At 44.8% G+C, this 21,770-nt stretch overlaps 1 protein-coding gene across 1 annotated transcript; it reads right to left on the bottom strand.

Annotated features, from left to right (window-relative positions):
• Window positions 1–2,050: 2,050 nt before the first annotated feature.
• On the bottom strand, window positions 2,051–21,683 carry LOC141272797 (uncharacterized). The gene is made up of 3 exons (XM_073683869.1): window positions 21,591–21,683; window positions 21,352–21,469; window positions 2,051–5,607 (listed from the first exon to the last, which is right to left on the bottom strand). The coding sequence occupies exons 2-3, from the start codon at window positions 21,416–21,418 to the stop codon at window positions 4,823–4,825; spliced, it is 852 nt and encodes a 283-aa protein (XP_073539970.1). The 5' UTR covers window positions 21,419–21,469; window positions 21,591–21,683; the 3' UTR covers window positions 2,051–4,822.
• Window positions 21,684–21,770: the final 87 nt, after the last annotated feature.

The raw sequence follows: 21,770 nt of genomic DNA, 5'->3' as shown, positions 1-21,770 counted from the left end.
GTCTGTGCCGAGTTGTCCTCTGTGTAGGAGGTGCGGCTTCATCCAGGGCGCTCTGCAATGTTTCATTATAATGCTTCAGAGTCAGGAGATGAGAGGGAGGAGATTGGGGCAATGATAATTGCAACGTTTTCATGAATTTCTGGGTGTCAATGGCATGTATATTTTTATTACAAGAAGGTCCTGGATTAGGAGAAATATCACTTGCGACTAATATTAGGAAAATAGAGTGAGCAGATGGTTGAGTGATTTGTGAGCGTTTCTTGTGTTGTATGGTGGGAATGAATGGGTCTGTGAAGTATTACACTGTGAAGAGAGCAGGAAAGCTGAACATAGTAGAAGAGAGGAGAGAAGGGTTAATAATATGGATGAAGTGTGCCGAGTTTGTGAGAGAACGGTGAATGTGGATGACTGTTGCAGCCAGAATGTAAATGCCACAAATACAAATGGTGAACACTGTTTGCAAAACAGATGACCTGGAAGCAAGTTTGCTTGTCTTGCATGTCTTACCTGTCTCCTTTCCTGTCCAACTGCCATGTCTAACTGTGCCGGGACTTTGAAAAAATATGCATAAAAATGCAGCCCCTTAGCTGTGTCTCAATATATAGGGAAGTATGTGCTTAGATCTAACACAGATTTAGCTCGTTAGCAATCAGCTAGCTTAAGACAACAGGAGACAATAAAACTGCAGAAACAAAAACAGACTAGCAGATCTACATGGATCATAAAACTTGGTCAAGTAAGTGTGATGACCTTAAAGCATCATGGCTTAAAAAATGTAGATGAATGAGATATATATACCAATGAATAGCAGCAGAACACATATGCCGTACATACACACATTTTCACACATATTTACCGTACATGCAAACACATAATGTACGTACACATACCATACATACACACACAAATACCGTATACACACACATACAAATACCATACATACACACATACACAGATACACATACATACACACATTTACATACACATATACCATACATGCTCACACATATACATACACACAACATACATACACACGTACACATATACCATACATATACACATGCTGTAGATTCACAGATACATATACTATACATACACACATACCGTAAATACACACACACAGTACATACACACACACATACATACATTGTACATAAACATGTATGCATCCGTTGACATCCCCACTATCCTCATGGGCGACTTCAACATCCCCATTGACACTTCCCTCTCAGCTGCCTCTAAGCTTCTATCCCTCACTTCCTCCTTCGGTCTTACCCAGTGGTCTTCCACACCCACCCACAAAGACAGCCACACGCTGGACCTCATCTTCACCCGCCTCTGTTCCCTATCGAACCTCTCTAACTCACCTCTCCCTCTCTCTGACCACAACCTACTTACATTCTCTACCCTCTCCTCTCCAGGGCAACAATCCCCACTCCAAAAAATTGCATACCCTCGCAGAAATCTCAAACACCTTGACCTACACTAACTCTCTGAATCCCTTCTCCCTCCTACAGACATTAGTTCCTTACATGATGCAGATGTTGCTGCCACTTTATACAACACCACAACAGCTGCAGCTCTCGATTCGGTCGCCCCCCTCACACATACCAAAGCTCGCACAATCAACAGACAACCCTGGCACACCAGCCTAACTAAAGAACTGCGACGGGCCTCCAGGGTTGCCGAGCGTAGATGGAAAAGGTCCCACTCCAATGAGCACTTCATCGCATTCAAACAGTCCCTCACTACCTTCAAGTCCACACTCACTGCAGCAAAACAAACATACTTCTCATCTCTCATATCCTCCCTGTCTCACAACCCCAAACAACTAATGAACACCTTCAATTCTCTCCTCTGTCCCCCAGTGCCTCCTCCCTCTCCTCTTATTTAAGTCGAAGACTTTGCCTCATTCTTCAAGCAGAAGATTGATACCATCAGACAAAGCTTTTGCCTAAAGCCCCCACAGCCCCTCCCCACACCTACTCAACCCTCCTCCTCCAAAACCACCTTCTCCACCATTAAGGAAGATCAACTTTCCTCTTTACTCTCCAAATCACACCTCACCACCTGTAAACTTGACCCAATCCCGTCTCACCTCATCCCTAACCTTACCACTATCTTCATCCACCCCTAGCCCACCTCTTCAACCTGTCACTAACTGGTGTCTTCCCCTCATGCTTCAAACATCCCTCAATCACACCCATCCTCAAAAAGCCCTCCCTTGACCCATCCTCTCTGTCTAGCTATCGCCCCATATCACTTCTCCCCTATGCCTCAAAACTACTGGAACAACACGTCCATTCTGAGCTGTCCTCCCACCTCTCCTCCTGCTCCCTCTTCGACCGCCTACAATCTGGTTTCCGACCGCACCATTCTACTGAAACTGCACTGACAAAAGTCACCAACGACCTACTAACCGCCAAATCTAAGCAACACTACTCTGTCCTCCTCCTCCTAGACCTGTCATCTGCCTTCGACACAGTGGACCATTCCTTCTTACTACAAACTCTCATCTCTCGGCATCACAGACTTGGCTATATCCTGGATCTCCTCATACCTAACAGACAGGACATTCAGTGTCTCTCACTCACAGACCACCTCCTCATCTCGCCCCCTATCTGTCGGTGTCCCCCAAGGTTCAGTTCTAGGACCCCTGCTCTTCTCCATCTACACCTTAGACCTGGGACAGCTCATAGAGTCTCACGGCTTTCATTATCACCTCTATGCTGATGACACACAGATCTACCTCTCTGGACCCGATATCACCTCCTTACTAACCAAAATCCCACAATGTCTGTCTGCTATTTCATCCTTCTTCTCTGCTAGATTTCTAAAACTTAACATGGACAAAACAGAATTCATCATCTTTCCGCCATCTCATTCAACTGACCTATCCATCTTAGTCAATGGCTGCCCACTCTCCCCAGTCCCTCAGGCTCGCTGCCTTGGGGTAACCCTGGACTCTGAACTCTCCTTCAAACCACATATCCAAGCCCTTTCCACTTGCTGCCGACTCCAACTCAAAAATATCTCCCGGATCCGCACATTCCTCAACCATGAATCTGCAAAAACACTAGTGCACGCCCTCATCATCTCCCGCCTTGACTACTGCAACCTCCTGCTCTGTGGCCTCCCTTCCAACACTCTCACACCCCTCCAATCCATCCTAAACTCTGCTGCCTGACTAATCCACCTGTCCCCCCGTTATTCCCCGGCCTCCCCTCTCTGTTAATCTCTTCACTGGCTCCCTAATGCCCAGAGACTCCAGTTCAAAACCCTAACCATGACATACAAAGCCATTCACAACCTGTCTCCTCCATATACCTCTGACCTAGTCTCCCGCTACATACCTGCACGCAACCTCCGATCCTCACAAGATCTCCTTCTCTACTCCCCTCTAATCTCCTCCTCCCACAATCGCATACAAGATTTCTCCCATGCTTTCCCCTTACTCTGGAACTCTCTACCCCAACACATCAGACTCTCGTCGACCGTGGAAACCTTCAAAAAGAGCCTGAAGACCCACCTCTTCCGAGAAGCCTACAACCTGCAGTAACCACCACTCCACCAAAACCGCTGCACGACCAGCTCTACCCCCACCTACTGTATCCTCACCCATCCCTTGTAGACGGTGAGCCCTCAAGGGCAGGGTCCTCGCTCCTCCTGTACCAGTCGCCGTCACAGTGTGTTCAAGATTATTGTAGTTGTTCTTGTATGTATACTCCTTCTTCACATGTAAAGTACCATGGAATAAATGGCGCTATAATAATAATAATAAAATGCATATACATACACATATACCGTACAAACATACACAAAGATACACACACCTACATAAACACGTACACAAATACTACTCTTCTATATCAGGTGTTCAGATGAGCTATGGAGGTGGTTGGCCACATAGTGCAAAGATCAGCTGGAGAGGGCCACAGAAACCACTGAGGGGGTTGGGGACACAGCAGAGCGGACACATAGGCCCCTGCTGCTGCCATGTTGTCCTGTGCAGTGAGCTACCTCACCCGACCTCTTCTTTATGATATCATGCTGGGAATGGAACAGTGGCGGGAGCAGGAGAAGTACTGTAAGTCCTGCTCTTCCTCCACTAATGTCCCCAGTGTGCTGTGCAGCCTGGGCCCCTGACTACAGGTGAACACACACCATTGGGACGTGCCATACAGGAGGACAGAGGCTGCAGTCAGCGAGTGCTCACCAGTCGGGTGGGGAAAGCGTTCATTGGCCAGCATCTCTCTGCCTGCATGATACACCGTCTTTTTGAAGTCCCCAGTTCTGCCCTCTAGGTGTCAGAATGGTTACCAGTGGAGGTGAGAGCAGCCCCGTGCTGCTTGACACCGGGCCCCTTTCACTCCTGCCCGTAATCTTTACTGAGTGTCTCCATAACGGCTGTGTGGGCTGCTGCTATGGGTAGTATGCACCTGCAAGGGCCCCTCTCCACCTCCAGGCCCCAGTGCAGTTGCACCGGCTGTATGTCCGCCCGTTTTGGTGCCTGCTTATGACTGCTCAAGGTCATTTTATTGAGTTCTGCAGCCACTATTCCATGATGTGACCAGTTTAACATGCTCAAGTTGCTGGAAGGTCTTTAAACATCTAAATAATTTATTTTTTTCTTGTTTAAATTTTCTTCCCCAGATTTGTTGTGGATTAGATTTGACCATAAAATCTGATTCAGAACCAAATCGATTCAGCAAAAATTGAAAGTATAAAGTGTTCCAACACCTTCAACTGCCCTGGAAATACATCTACGACACTCTCAGGCCTCCAACAGTTTATTAATATTTGTAAAGCACAGTGAATATAATTACCGTTTCTCTAATTTATGAGTTCTCTGATGTAAAACAAGATTATGTTTTTGTATAAAACGTTTCTCACACAGTGAACATGAATACGGCTTCTCTCCAGTGTGAATTCTCTCATGTGACACAAAATTTGATTTATCTGTAAAGCATTTCTCACAGTGTGAACATGAATACGGCTTTTCTCCTGTGTGAATTCTCTGGTGTGTAACAAGATCTGTATTTCTTCTAAAACATTTCCCACATTCTGAACATGAATACGGCTTCTCTCCTGTGTGAATTCTCTGATGTCTTATAAGACTCCCGTTATCTGTGAAGGTCTTCTCACATTCTGAACATGAAAATGGCTTCTCTCCTGTGTGAATTCTCTGATGTCTAGTAAGACTCCCGTTATCTGTGAAGGTCTTCTCACATTCTGAACATGAAAATGGCTTCTCTCCTGTGTGACTTCTCTGATGTATAACAAATTTTGATTTACTTGTAAAGCATTTCCCACATTCTGAACAGCAGTATGGCTTTTCTCCTTTGCGCTTTCTTTGTGTCTGAGCTGAGCTTTTAGTAAGTTGCTTGTCACACTGAAATCTTGTATTCACTGTGTCACCTGGAGTTGTGGTAACAATGCAAGATTGCTCAGGAGAGGGCTCCTCATGATTAGGAGGATTATAAGAAAGTGAAGTGCTGTGAAGTCCAGGAGGTGCAGGAAGGGTGATGAGGTTTCCTCCATTAGAGTGTTTCCGGATATCTTCTTTTGTACAATTTAGTGATAAACCGTTATTCTCACAAGGATTTCCTATAAGAATGAATGATAGAAAAAAATCACATCTAATCTACCCCACAAAAGAGATTTCAACATTTATTTCATGGAGCTCACAATGAAGACCCTAGTCAGTGAAAGTGCCAGTAATAAGCAAGACAACTACATGCCATAACATTAACAGAATGATGGGTAAAGTGAATGACACTTATAAACTGGTGACATTGGCACAAGTCAGGGGGGCCAGAGATAAGACCGGAAATAAATCGTTCTTAAAAGGGAACCTGTCATCAGGATTTACCCCTTAATGTACCACCAGTGCCATTTCACTCTCGTAGCAAGCTTCCCATCATGCCCTTAGTGTAGAAAAGTGTCCAAGCATTTAACAATGGAGTTTTAATATTTCATTACTGTCAGGAAATATTAATGTCAGGAAAATGTTCTTCCATATTTGCCTGACATAGATATTCACCCCCCTCCCTTATTCCCCTCACCACTTGTCAGCACCAAGCTGTTCCCTTTTGCTCAGCACAAAAGCCCCAATTAACACACGCCTGAGAAATAGCTTACACAAACAAATGCTAGCCGAGGAGTGTTATAACTTCGTTAGGAAGCAAGCATCTTGTCCCTGAAAGATGCAGGAGGTAATTAAAACGCAGGCTTGCACTAATTTGCGTGCAACCGTGTGGCTGCTTCCCGAGCATCAAAGGAAATTTGTAGCCACGCTGACTCCGAAACGAAATATAAAATATTGTAAGGTCCATGCGTCTGACAATAACTGGACCTATATCTTTAGAGATAGAATCAACTAGGGAATGATAGGGATATTTTTCTGGCGCTGAAAAACACTACCTAGAGCTGTAGCACAAAAACACCAGTATAGCAGACTGCAGCTATGTGATGTGTGGTCTCTAAATGAAGATAAAGTCATAAGGGAAAAAATGGCGTTGTTTGCATGCTTCTGCGATCAACGAGCGATGAGTAATTGCAGAAGTTAGCGTTTTTAATAAAAATATACAGGCTGGAGACCGGCCCACATGATGTCACCACAGGGGGCGTGTGGCCAGATCTCCCCTTAGGTATAAAGAGAACTCATGGACATTACAGACTCGCTCATTGCCAGGGGGGAATAAGAATTATAAGCAACGGGTCCTGTTCAATAACAGCATAATCAAACTGGGGAGCCCCTCCTCCACCTATACTGAATAGTCACAGCAAACTTTATAGTGTACGTTTCACCTTTTTATCCTGTTTATTTTATGTAACTGCTTATGTATTTTTAATGTCTCCTTTGTAACATACTTGTATAAGTTTTTCTTAAACACTGCCTCCCTTTTGGATTGAATATAAAATTTAATAGTCCTGTTTATTTTGTTCTGTAATCGTTCCCTTCCCCAAAGCCGTGTACGCTACCGAAACGCAGGCGTCCGGCCAGGCCTGTATTATATTTCAAACTCGGGCCAGTGGTGGCAGAGAATAATAATAATAATTGGGATATCATGAAACGGACAGTACGGAGGGCGTAAACATGGATTCCATGCTTTGGAACCCAGAGATGTGAAGCCATACGCTCACTGGTCGCTTGCCGATATCCATGCAACGAGTAGTCTGGATCGCGTGCTCACGATTCTGGACAAAATACTGACAGCGTGACGGCATGGTGAGATATCGCGTGATCTCCCCGGTGTCGTCGCTGTCTGGAATCCCTGACAATTGCCGTATGCAAATGAGATTGACTAGTCACAAAGGCAGCCCTACATCCACAAGTAGTCGACCTCGAGCCCCCGTAATCATGTCTACAGCACACCTAAGGGCATGATAGGAAACCTTAGAAAAAGACTGAAATAGCACTGAAGGCGCATTAAGGGGGTAAATCCTAATTACAGTCTCACTTTAAAGAAGACTTGTCACTTGCTAGAAAACAAAAAATGGATTTAAATACCTTGTAAAATCCTTGAGCTCTGCTAATTCTGCTCTTTTCTGTTCTGTGCTTACTCCATTGCAGAGATATTTACATTTGTTCCTCCTGGAGAGCCCTATGTGAAATCTCTACGTTCTTCAGTCATCTCTAGAGACAAGTGCTTTTTCCAGTCTTCCCAGATGCCGAGCTGAGATTAGCAACATCTGGGAGGGGTGAAAGCGAATGTCCCCAAAGAAGACTCTGAAGAAAGCCCAGCTGGACTGCAAAGCAGAGATGTCACATAGTGCACTCCAGAAGGAACAAATCGGAATATCTCTACAATAGAGTGACGCAGTGCAAAACGGAAAATAGCGGAAGAATCAGGGGAGCTCAGGGCTTTATACAAGGTATTTAACTAAATTTTTGGAGCAAGTGACAAGTCCTCTTTAAAATTTGTGTTGGAAGCAGGAAAAATGGTCAAACGTACAGTACAGACCAAAAGTTTGGACACACCTCATTTAAAGATTTTTCTGTATTTTCATGACTATGAAAATTGTACATTTACACTGAAGGCATGAAAACTATGAATTAACACATGTGGAATTATATACTTAACAAAAAAGTGTGAAACAACTGAAAATATGTCTTATATTCTAGGTTCTTCAAAGTAGCCACCTTTTGCTTTGATGACTGCTTTGCACACTCTTGGCATTCTCTTGATGAGCTTCAAGAGGAAGTCACCGGAAATGGTCTTCCAACAATCCTGAAGGAGTTCCCAGAGATGCTTAGCACTTGTTGGCCCTTTTGCCTTCCCTCTGCGGTCCAGCTCACCCCAAACCATCTCGATTGGGTTCAGGTCTGGTGACTGTGGAGGCCAGGTCATCTGGCGTAGCACCCCATCACTCTCCTTCTTGGTCAAATAGCCCTTACACAGCCTAGAAGTGTGTTTGGGGTCATTGTCCTGTTGAAAAATAAATGATTGTCCAACTAAACGCAAACCGGATGGAATAGCATGCCACTGCAAGATCCTGTGGTAACATTGCTGGTTCAGTATGCCTTCAATTTTGAATAAATCCCCAACAGTGTCACCAGCAAAGCACCCCCACACCATCACACCTCCTCCTCCATGCTTCACGGTGGGAACCAGGCATGTAGAGTCCATCCGTTGACCTTTTCTGCGTCGCACAAAGACACGGTGGTTGGAACCAAAGTTCTCAAATTTGGACTCATCAGACCAAAGCACAGATTTCCACTGGTCTAATGTCCATTCCTTGTGTTCTTTAGCCCAAACAAGTCTCTTCTGCTTGTTGCCTGTCCTTTGCAGTGGTTTCCTAGCAGCTATTTTACCATGAAGGCCTGCTGCACAAAGTCTCCTCTTAACAGTTGTTGTAGAGATGTGTCTGCTGCTAGAACTCTGTGTGGCATTGACCTGGTCTCTAATCTGAGCTGCTGTTAACCTGCGATTTCTGAGGCTGGTGACTCGGATAAACTTATCCTCAGGAGCAGAGGTGACTCTTGGTCTTCCTTTCCTGGGGCGGTCCTCATGTGAGACAGTTTCTTTGAAGCGCTTGATGGTTTTTGCAACTGCACTTGGGGACACTTTCAAAGTTTGCCCAATTTTTCGCACTGACTGACCTTCATTTCTTAAGTGGCCATCATTACTTTGTTTTTCTTTACTTAGAATTTGTATTATGGCAAGAAAAAAGCAGCTAACAGTCTATTCAGTAGGACTGTCAGCTGTGTATCCACCTGACTTCTGCACAACACAACTGATGGTCCCAACCCCATTTATAAGGCAGCAAATCCCACTTATTAAACCTGACAGGGCACACCTGTGAAGTGAAAACCATTTCCGGTGACTACCTCTTGAAGCTCATCAAGAGAATGCCAAGACTGTGCAAAGCAGTCATAAAAGCAAAAGGTGGCTACTTTGAAGAACCTAGAATATAAGACATATTTTCAGTTGTTTCACACTTTTTTGTTAAGTATATAATTCCACATGTGTTAATTCATAGTTTTGATGCCTTCAGTGTGATTGTACAATTTTCAAAGTCATGAAAATACAAAAAAAAAAAACGTTAAATGAGAAGGTGTGTCCAAACTTTTGGTCTGTACTGTATATCAAGGCAACTACCGGATTCTTCGGACTATAAGACGCACCTAGGTTTAAGAGGAGGAAAATAGGAAAAAAAATTTAAGCAAAAAATGTGGTCATGATGCCCTGTTATGGGGGAGGGGGTCTGCTGCTGACACTGGTATTGGGGTAATGTCCCCCAATTCTGTTAATATCCTCCATCCTGGTATGTATGGCCCCACCTTCATGGTATATGTGGCCGCCATCCCCATCCTGGAATGCATGGCACCCCTTGATCCCCCATCCTGGCATGCATGGCACCCCTTGATCCCCCATCCTGGTATGCATGGCACCCCTTGATCTCCCATCCAGGTATTCATGGCACCCCTTTGATCTACCATCCTGGTATGCATGGCACCCCTGATCCCCATCCTAGTATTAATGACACCCCTTTATCCCCCATCCTGGTATACATGGCACCCATTTATCCCCCATCCTGGTATACATGGAACCCCTTGATCCCCCATCCTGGTATTCATAGCACCCCTTGATCCTCCATTATGGTATGCATGGCACCCCTTGATCCCCCATCCTGGTATGCATGGCACCCCTTGATCCCCCATCCTGGTATGCATGGCACCCCTTGATCCCCATCCTGGTATGTTTGGCAACCCTTGAGCCCCCATCATGCGGCCTACAAAAGAAAAAAAAAACAATCGTACTCCCCTCCTCTCTCCACCAGCGCTGTCCCGCTCTGCTGCCAAGACTCTCACTGTGTAAGCCGCTCATGGCGTTCCTGCCATGCGCCCTCACACAGTGTTAGATGCTGTGCAGGAATAGTCACTGCTCCCCGCGCCGGGACTCTGTGCGTGGGGAGCAGTGACCATTCAGTCTCTTCAATAGCCGGCACACTGTACCACAGCGCGGCTCCAGCTGCGGCCGGCAGTCAGTGTGCCCGCTATTACAGACCATGAATATTCACTACAACCCATGAGAGTGCCGGCTATTGAGGAAAATTATTATTAATTGCTCTCCACACCCATTGGCGTGGGGAGCAGGGAATATTCATTTACTTTAGTAGCGGGCACAGCGTAGGCTGCAGCAGGCGCCTTATTATCACCTATCCTGGTATGTATGGCACCCCTTGAGCACCCATCCTGGTATGCATGGCACCCCTTGAGCACCCATCCTGGTATGTATGGCACCCTTAAATGGCGCCTTAAAGTCTGTGCATGCCTTATTGTTAGGAACTGCCAGGTTTCCTCCATCGGTTCACCTTTACAGGAGGCAAATGGAGGACACAAGGAAGGGAGTCTATATATGATAACCGTATAGTCACTTCTCAGTCTCAGGGTGGACGGTCGTTTTATCACTCAACTTGTGCAGCTCATGAAGAGAATATAATTTAATAATAATAGAAGAATAAAGTTGATGAAGTAAAGTAATAAGATGACAAATAAAATTCATCCCCCATAAAACCTCCTCGTACAGCGAGGTCAGTAATGAGAAATAGAAGATGGCTCCTGGAATTCAACAACGAAAGAAAATTCTCCTGGTCTATATGTTACGATGTAACACCTCTGGAACGCTTCAACGGATCCCACTGATTCTGAGACTGTTTTATCGTGACATATTGAACTTCATGATAGCCGTAAAATTTCTTCGATATCACTTGCGTTTATTTGTGAAAAAAATCAGAAATTTGGCGAAAATTTTGAAATTTTAGAAATTTGAATTTTCATGCCCTTAAATCAGTGAGATATGTCACACAAAATAATTAATAAATAACATTTCCCACATGTCTACTTTACATCAGCACAATTTTGGAACCAAAATTTTTTTTGTTAGGGAGCTATAAGGGTTAATAGTTGACCAGCGATTTCTCATTTTTACAACAAAATTTGCAAAACCATTTTTTTAGGGACCAGATCACATTTGAAGTCACTTTGAGGGGCCTTTATGACGGAAAATACCCAAAAGTGACACCATTCTAAAAACTGCACCCCTCAAGGTGCTCAAAATCACATTCAAGAAGTTTATTAACCCTTCAGGTGCTTTACAGGAATTTTTGGAATGTGGAAGAAAACAATGAACATTTAACTTTTTTTTACAAAAATGTTACTTTAGACCTAATTTTTTTTATTTTTGCAGGGGTAACAGGAAAAAATGGACCCCAAAATTTGTTGTACAATTTCCCATGAGCACGCAGATACCCCATATGTGGGGAAAACCACTGTTTAGGCGCACGGCAGGACTCGGGAGGGAAGGAGCGCCATTTGAGTTTTTGAATGTAAAATTTGCTTGAATAATTAGCGGACGCCATGTTGCGTTTGGAGAGCCCCTGATGTGCCTAAACAGTGGAAACCCCCCACAAGTGACACCATCTTGGAAACTAGACCCCTCAGGGAACTTATCTAGATGTGTGGTGAACACCCTTATCCCTCAGGTGCTTCACAGAAGTTTATAACATGAAGCCTTGAAAATAAAAAATAAAAATCAAACTTTTTCCACAAAAATGATCTTTTAGCCACAATTTTTTTATTTTCACAAGGGTAAGAGGAGAAAATAGAACCTAAAAACTGTTGTGCAATTTCTCCTGAGTACGCCAATACCCCATATGTGGGGAAAATACAGTGTTTGGGCGCACGTCAGGGTTCAGAAGGGAAGGAGCACTGTGTGACTTTTTGAACGCAAAATTGGCTGGAATCAAGAGAGGACCCCATGTCCCATTTTGTGAGCCCCTGATGCGCCTAAACAGTGGAAACCCCCCACAACTGACTCCATTTTGGAATGTAGACCATTCAAGGATTTCATCAAGGGGTATAGTGCACATTTTGAACCCAGAGGTAAAACCGAATTTGATAACATTAGGTCATCATATTGAATAAGTTGTCATTAGTCGTGAGCGCAAGTGCTCGCTACTTGAGTTTGCATCGGGTACTCGGATATGCACCATGTATCACGGGTGCTCGAGTGACATGCTCGAGTCCCTGCCCCGCATGTTTCACGGTTGTTAGACACCCAAAAAAAACATGCAGGGAATTGCTCGTGCATGGCAGGCGATCCCAGCAACGTTTTTTTTGGCCGCAAAGCATATGGGGCAGAGACTCGAGCATGTCACTCGAACACCCACGATACTCAGTGCATACACGAGCACCCGATGCAAACTCAAGTAGCGAGCACTTGCGCTCAACACTGGTCGCCATATCGTCATCATTTTTTTTCTTTACTTTTGAAAAAATCCCAACCCTAACCCCAACCCTAATCCTAGCCGCAACCCCAACCCTAACCCTAGCCCAACCCTAACCGCAAACCCAACCCTAACCCTACAGTTTATTTTTTACGCCGTTCCTCGTGCAGTATAAGTGATTAGACGTCTTTATTCTTCGGGTCGGTGCGATTACAGTGATACCAGAATCATATCGGGTTTTTATGATTGACAGCTGTCACACTAAAAGACGCTTTTTTTTGCAAAGACTAATTTTTGCATCGCCATATTTTGAGAGCTATAATTTTTCCATATTTTGGCCGACAGAGTCATGTGACGGCTTGTTTTTTGCGAGACAAGTTGAAGTTTTTATTGGTACTATTTTCATGCACATGACATTTTTTAATCGCTTTCTATTCCTATTTTTGGGAGGCAGAATAAACAAAAACCAGCAAATCCGGAATTGGTTTATGGTTTTTTTTTTATTCTGCTCCGCGTGTGGTAAAATTAATAAGGCAGCTTTATTCTTTGGGTCAGTACGTTTACAGCGGTACCACATTTATATAGTATTTTTATGTTTTTGCGCTTTTACTCAATAAAAACTATTTTCTAGAAAAAATAATTTTTTTGTATCGCTTTATTCTGAGAGCTATAACTTTTTTATTTTTCGGCTGATGGAGCAGTATGGCGGCTTGTTTTTTTGCGGGACAAGATGTTTTCAGCGGTACCATTTTTATTTACTTTCGTCTTTTTGATCGCGTGTTATTCCACTTTTTGTTTGGCGGTATGATGATAAAGCATTGTTTTTTGCTTCATTTTTTTTTTTTTTTTTTACCGTGTTCACTGAAGGGGTTTAACTAGAGGGACAGTTTTATAGGTCAGGTCGTTCCGGATGCGGCGATACCAAATAGGTGTACTTTTATTGTTTTTTTTCATAATAAATAAATATTATGGGTTCAATATATTTTTATTTTTTGGGGATTATTTTTTTCATTTTTGTTTTTTATATTTTTACAAATTTTTATTCACTTTCCTGCCCTTTTTTTTTTTACTTTTACACATTGTCCCACTATGGGACTTTCACTTTTTGCAGCCTGATCGGCTGCATGGCATAGAGAGCAGCAGTTCCCTATGCCATGCAGACTGTCAGCGCTGCACACAGGGGAGACATTACTTTGGTCATGCACTGAGCATGACCAAAGTAACGTCCTGCCTCCTGGTGACCCGGATGTTGTCATGATGGCATTGGGTCATCATGACAACATCCAGAAGCCGCCGCAGACATCGCTGGACGCCGGCAGGAGAGGCGAGTATAGTGATCACCTCCCCCCTTGCCCCCACAATGCTGCGATCGACTTCGATCGCAGCATTGTGGGGGTTAATGTGCAGGGAGCGGTGAGGGACCGCTCCCTGCACATAGCACCGGGTGTCAGCTGTGGCAATCAGCTGACACCCGGTGACGATCGCCCCACACCGCTTTTGTGCGGGAGCGATAGCCGCACGCGTAATAGTACGTAGCTGGTCCATAAGTCCCAGGGCGCAGCTACGTACCATTACTGACCTCGTCGGAAAGGGGTTAATAACCAGCAAAAGCTAGGCAGAAAGCTGTGGGCTGATATTAAGGAATACTAGGAAGGGGCTATGGATATTGGTCATCTTCTGAGGCTAAAAACATCAGTTCACAGCCGCCCCAGAAATGGCACATCCATAAGATACGCCAATTCCAGTGCTTAGCCTCCGCTCTTCCCACTTGCCCTGCTGCAGTGGCAAGTGGTGTAATAGGGTTGGAGTTCATGTCAGCCTTGTATTGGCAGCTGACATGAAGCCCAGGTTAGTAATGGAGAGGAGTCTAAGACATCCCAATTACTAACCCCATAGTAAAATTGTAAGAAAAAACACCAAACACCCAGAATAAAGTAATTTATTTGTAATAATGACACAGTCCTTTATTTAAGATTCTGAATTAACCAAAAACAATGATATTTACCCAATGCCTAATCCACTGAAGCCCATGTCTCCTGTAACAAAAATGAAATAAGGAAAGATAATACTCGCCTGTCCGATGTGATGAAATAATCCAGATTGTCCCAAAACGATCGGATCATTGATAGAACAGTCACATCAGCAGTCACTGATGTCAGGATTCCTGTCAGGATTGTCATTGCGATTAAATCTGCAGCATGTCAATTCATTTTAGCGTTTCTGCAGCGTTTTACACCCATAGACTTGAATTGAGTCAGTTAAATCTGCAGCAAAAACGAAGGTATAAAAATATTTGCGGATTTGCTGCGGATGTTTGCTGCGATTCTGACTGACTCAATTCACGCCGCAAAAACGCACCAAGAATGGTACCCGGGCCGGGGAAGAAGACTACTCCACCCATCATCCGACCGCTGCTCCCGCTGATAACAGCGAGAGCATGCGCGACTGAGGAGAGAAGTAGTCTCATCAGCCAGCGTCTGTACGCAGTGTTAAAAATTTTTTAAAAAAAGCAAGCAAAAATCTATATTAAAATAAAAATACCTTTAATACCCACCTGTCCGCCGTCCTCCCGATGTCCCATGGCGACCAAATCACCCGGCGGTGCACTGACAGGAGTGTGACCGCTCCCGACAGTGTACATCGCTGCGCTGCCGGGACTGAGTTCATCAGCTGGAGATCAGTTGAGAGCTCCGGGACCTCATTTACGGCACCGATGCAGCGTGGAAAATTTCACCGTGGGACACTGGGATTATGTCATGACGGCGGACAGGTGAGGGATATGGTTGTTTTTTATTTTTTTACAGGAGACGAGGGATTCGGGGATTGGGAGTTAGGTGAGTATACAATTTTTATTTTTTTTTAAATAAATTATGAAAACCGTGTGGAATTTTATTTAAATAAAAGACTTTACTCTGGCCATGTGTTTATTGAAATCCGTCAAAACCCTTTACAATGTGGTTGATAATGGGGGTGTCTTATAGACTTCTCTCCATTACTAACCTGGGCTTCATGTCAGCCGCCAATACAAGGCTGACATGAACCCCAACCTTATTACCCCACTCGCTACCACTAAACAGCAGTGGGAACAGCGGAGGCTAAGCGCCAGATTTGGCGCATCCTGTAGATGCGCCATTTCTGGGGCTGCTGAGAGCTGATATTATTAGCCACGGACGGGGCTAGTATCCATGGCACCTTCCCTGGCTATTAATATCAGCCTGCAGCTGTCTGTTTAGCCTTTTCTGGTTAGATTTTATAGGGGGACACTACATCAATTTTTTTTCTGGAGTCCCCCTGTAATCTAGATAGTAAAGGCTAAGCAAACAGCTGTGGGCTGTTAATAGCCAGGGAACATTTTTTGGCAAATGGCCCCTTCCCCGGCTACTAATATCAGCTTCCACGGGTCGGCTTTCCCTCAACTGGCTATGAAAATGACAAGGGAGCCAATGACATTTTTTTTTAATTTTAGGTTATGTGCCCATGATCCGGACGTAGCTGCGCTTTGGATACAGCATATTTTTACTGCGCCCAAAAGGTTGATTTCTATTGAACATCAGTAAATCCGCATGTGTTCACTGAACCATGTGGATTTACTGCATGCGACTCCGCAAGAGAATTTGTCATGCTGCGGTCCTGAAAGACGCGCGGCATGTCAGTGTCCACGGGTGATCCGCAGCCTCAGATGCACGCATAGTGCATCCACTACAACAACTGGACGCTGCAGGTTGGACTCCGCATAAATACGTAGCTTCAAACCAGCAGCGGCTCCTGATCATGGGCACGTACCCAAACTTACCCGCAGCATGTCAATTTATGTAGCGGACACGCTAGTCTCTGCTGCAGATTTTGACTGATTGAAATGTCATTATATGCGGTGGATCCGCATGTATTGACAAAAGTGCGGCATTAGAACACAGCATTTTGGATGCAGCTAAAATACGCTGTGTCCAAAGCGCTCGTGGTTGCTGATCGTGGGGACATAGCGGCTAACGAAACAGCTGTGAGCTGTTATTAATAGCCAGGGAACATGTTTGCCTAATGGCACCTTCCTAGGCTAAAAATAGCAGCTCTCAGCTGCCCCAGAAATGACATGAATGGGAATGCAATGAGATTGGGTTTAGCTGACACCTAGCTCTTTTGTTTGGTGATGAAAATGTGTCAATCAGACCCTTTCATTACTAACCCTAAATAAAGTAAAGAGTTAAATAAACACACACACACAGAGAATAAAATACTGTTTTTGAAATACAACAGACACATTCTTAAATCATTTAAATTAACCAATATACTCACCCCAGGTCTGAAGGTAATCCAAGGGTTTTTAGAGATGCCCCAAGTTTCTTTTTTCAAATATCTTTATTTAGCTTCAAAAAGCATTGATTGATATACAAAACCGCATAAAAAACGCATCAAAATCGCAGCAAAAAGCACATTTTTTTCTGCAGTGTTTTTCCTGCCAAGAGATGCAGAAACCTTAAGGAATTCTCTGCATTAAAATCCTGAACGTGTGCACATAGCCTTAATATTAGAGGTTAGGACCATCCTGAACTTGGGCACACCTTGACGTTGCTGGGATGGCTTCTACGCTTTTTTTGATCAAAAACTGTGTTTACTAATTACCCAATGTTATTTCTATGCACTGTTACTTATTTATTTGCAGCACGGTATTTATTTTATTTCTGTTTTGGGTTTTGTCTGTTTTCAGGCCAGTGTGAACAGGCTTCTATTTTGCATGCAGTTCATTTCTTTTGCTGGTTTGGCTTAAGTTGCTCTATCAGGCAGCGTCGCCCTCCACACCTCGCCTGAGCTCAGGTCACAGTTTGCTGTCAGCATCTAGTTCCCAGTTAAGGTGTTTTGCTGTTTATCCCTCCTGTTATCTCTCGGCTTGTCTGCTCTTTTATCCTGATCTCTCCGCTCCCGACCTCGGCTACGAATTCTGAACCAGTGCTGACCGCCCTGACCTCGGACCATCTGACTACGCTTCTACCTCTCCCACCTGTACCCCGTACCCGAGTCTCTGACCCTCCGCTCAGCTGCCGCAGTCCCGGGACTGCCCTGGAGAGGTACCTGGTGTCTACCGGCAGCCCAGCCTATCCACCATCAGAGGCTCTAGTGAATACCGGTAGACACTTAGTCACGCCCCTCCAGAATAAGACCGGCCTGTGGGGTCCGCTCCCACCAGCGTTACATCCCTTTAAGAGATTAATATGATGCAATTTAGTTATAAAACATTTCCCACATCATGAAAATGATTTCAGCTTCGTTCTTCTGTGACTTTTTCATGTGTAACAAGACTTAACTGTAAAGCATTTCCCACGTTGTGAACAGGAGTACGGCTTCTCTCCTGTGTGACGTCTTTCATCTACAACTAGAGCTGATTCTTGTGGAAACATTTCCCCCATTATCGGCCTTACAGACACATTTTTTAGTTGATTTTTTTTATTTTTCCTCCTCTCATTTCCGGAGTCATAATGTTATTGGTCACTAAGCTGTGCAGCTCTTCTGCTATTCACCCTATAAATGTAAGGAAATACCGACAACTGGGCGTTACCATTGTTCCCCTACATTGTCCAATCAGCGCTGAGTGTCAGAAGTGTGGGGACACATGTATGGAGAACGGTAACACCCAGTTATCATGTCAGAGACCGTGAGTGAAGATTCTTCTAAAGGGACGTTCCCCAAATCACAATGTGCTCTTATAATAAAGTACACCCTGGTTATTGTGAATATAACCCCTGTATAACATCTGGCCTGTTCTGCACACATCGCCCCCTGAGTATGCCCCCCGGGGTCTATATACCCAGCAGAGGCCACTGGAGCCAATATACAGCGAGGAGCCAGATGTTATATGCCCGGGGGGGCAACGGGGCTGGATGTTATACACTGGGGGGGCAACGGGGCTGGATGTTATACACTGGGGGGGCAACGGGGCTGGATGTTATATACTGGGGGGCAACGGGGCTGGATGTTATACACTGGGGGGGCAACGGGGCTGGATGTTATACACTGGGGGGGCAACGGGGCTGGATGTTATACACTGGGGGGGCAACGGGGCTGGATGTTATATACTGGGGGGGCAACGGGGCTGGATGTTATACACTGGGGGGGCAACGGGGCTGGATGTTATACACTGGGGGGGCAACGGGGCTGGATGTTATATACTGGGGGGGCAACAGGGCTGGATGTTATACACTGAGGGGCAACAGGGCTGGATGTTATACACTGGGGGAGCAACGGGGCTGGATGTTATACACTGGGGGAGCAACGGGGCTGGATGTTACATGCCAGGGGCAACAGGGCTGGATGTTATACACTGGGAGGGCAACGGGTCCTGAAGGAGAAGCCAGAATGCAGTGATTAATGCGTGTGGCCCAATACTATTCTCCATATAGTGAATCTCCACCATAAATAACACGGTGACAGGGGATATAATCCGTGCATGGTGAAGGGCGCCCCCTCTGGCAGTATCTTGTCTCCATGTTTATACGTTGATTGAACAAGAACTCAAACACCGACATGATGTCAGATAACGACAACTCTAGATGCGGCCATCGCAGCTGTTTGTAGATACGAGCTCCTAATCCCTTTTATGATGAAGCAATTCTCCACCCGGCACAGAGGACTAAACATCTGTCATGTACGGTCACCCATAGGCATTTATGTGGTAGCAGGGACTTGTGTAAGACAAATATGGATATAAAGGATGGAAGGAAGATCATAGAAGGTAAAGGAAAACTAAATACAGTGGGTACGGAAAGTATTCAGACCCCTTTACATTTTTCACTCTTTGTTTCATTGCAGCCATTTGGTAAATTCTAAGAAGTTTATTTTTTTTTCTCATTAAAGTCCACTCTGCACCCCATCTTCACTGAAAAAAAAACAGAAATGTAGAAATTTTTGCAAATTTATTAAAAAATTAAAACTGAAATATCACATAGTCATAAGTATTCAGACCCTTAGCTCAGACACTCATATTTAAATCGCATGCTGTCCATTTCCTTGTGATCCTCCTTGAGATGGTTCTACTCCTTCATTGGAGTCCAGCTGGGTTTAATTAAACTGATAGGACTTGATTTGGAAAGTCGCACACCTGTCTATATAAGACCTCACAGCTCACAGTGCATGTCAGATCAAATGAGAGTCATGAGCTCAAAGGAACTGCCCAAGGAGCTCAGAGACAGAATTGTGGCAAGGCACAGATCTGGCCAAGGTTACAAAAGAATTTCTGCATTACTCAAGGTTTCTAAGAGCACAGTGGCCTCCATAATCCTTAAATGGAAGAAGTTTGGGACCACCAGAAGTCTTCCTAGAACTGGCCGTCCAGCCAAACTGAGCAATCGTGGGAGAAGAGCCTTGGTGAGAGAGGTAAAGAAGAACCCCAAGATCACTGTGGCTGAGCTCCAGAGATGCAGTAGGGAGATGGGAGAAAGTTCCACAAAGGCAGCTATCACTGCAGCCCTCCACCAGTCGGGCCTTTATGGCAGAGTGGCCCGACGGAAGCCTCTCCTCAGTGCAAGACATATGAAAGCCCGCATAGAGTTTGCTCAAAAACACATGAAGGACTCCCACAATATGAGAAATAAGATTCTCTGGTCTGATGGGACGAAGATAGAACTTTTTGGTGATAATTCTAAGCGGTATGTGTGGAGAAAACCAGGCACTGCTCATCACCTGCCAAATACAATCCCAACAGTGAAACATGGTGGTGGCAGCATCATGCTACGGGGGTGTTTTTCAGCTGCAAGGACAGGACGACTGGTTGCAATTGAAGGAAACATGAATGCAGCCAAGTACAGAGATATCCTGGATGAAAACCTCTTCCAGAGTGCTCTGGACCTCAGACTTGGCCGAAGGTTCACGTTCCAACAAGACAATGACCCTAAGCACACAGCTAAAATAACAAAGGAGCGGCTTCAGAACAACTGTGTGACCATTCTTGACTGGCCCAGCCAGAGCCCTGACCTAAACCCAATTGAGCATCTCTGGAGAGACCTGAAAATGGCCGTCCACCAACGTTCACCATCCAACCTGACGGAACTGGAGAGGATCTGCAAGGAGGAATGGCAGAGGATCCCCAAATCCAGGGGTGAAAAACTTGTTTCATCATTCCCAAGAAGACTCATGGCTGTACTAGCTCAAAAGGGGGCTTCTACTCAATACTGAGCAAAGGGTCTGAATACTTATTACCATGTGATATTTCAGTTTTTCTTTTTTAATAAATTTGCAAACATTTATACATTTCTGTTTGATTTCAGTCAAGATGGGGTGCAGAGTGGACATTAATGAGAAAAAAAATGAACATTTTAGAATTTAACAAATGGCTGCAGTGAAACAGAGCGTGAAAAATGTAAAGGGGTCTGAATACTTTCCGTACCCACTGTATGTGCTTCCTAAATCATTAAGAAGAGGTGTGAAGGCGGCCCCATTATTCATCAGTGCACAGCCGGACTCTACAGGAGCAGCCGCGCCATCACCGGACGCTTCTGCCGTGATGTCGACAGCGGATAAAGCTTCACTGCACCGGAGACTCCACATGATATCACACACCGGTCATCATCATCATCACCATCACACGCCGGTCATCATCATCATCATCACACGCCGGTCATTATTACACACCTGTGGAAACATCTACCGGAATCTCCTCCTTCCCGTCACTCACACACGGCTGATCCCCCCTCGTCATCGCTTCTTCTTCTGTCTCATGCTTCACTTTATTCTTAGTTGGATCTTCCTCCTGATATATCAGATGTTACAATCAGCACAATACAAGAAACCACCAAAATCTGTGACATCTATGACCTCGATCAGATATGTCCCCCATATACAGATCCGGTACAGGGCTCAGCACCGTCTACCTGATGACTCTCCGGGATGTTGTGATTCTCCTCTGGACAGTCCTGGGGATACAGAGGACGGGGACATCTCTCTGGTGGATTTCTCCTCCTGGATCCATCTGTAGGAAACACACAGTGACGGAATAGATTGGGTCATGTGATGAGATGATGGGAGTAGTAGTAGGTGACCAAGAACAGACA

This window comes from Phyllobates terribilis, unplaced genomic scaffold, assembly GCF_046119375.1.
Source record: "Phyllobates terribilis strain yellow unplaced genomic scaffold, ASM4611937v1 Scaffold_1__5_contigs__length_1240528914, whole genome shotgun sequence".
NCBI lineage: Eukaryota > Metazoa > Chordata > Amphibia > Anura > Dendrobatidae > Phyllobates > Phyllobates terribilis.
The sequence above is the reverse complement of the archived record's forward strand: the minus strand, read 5'-3'. Positions and strand labels throughout refer to the sequence as shown.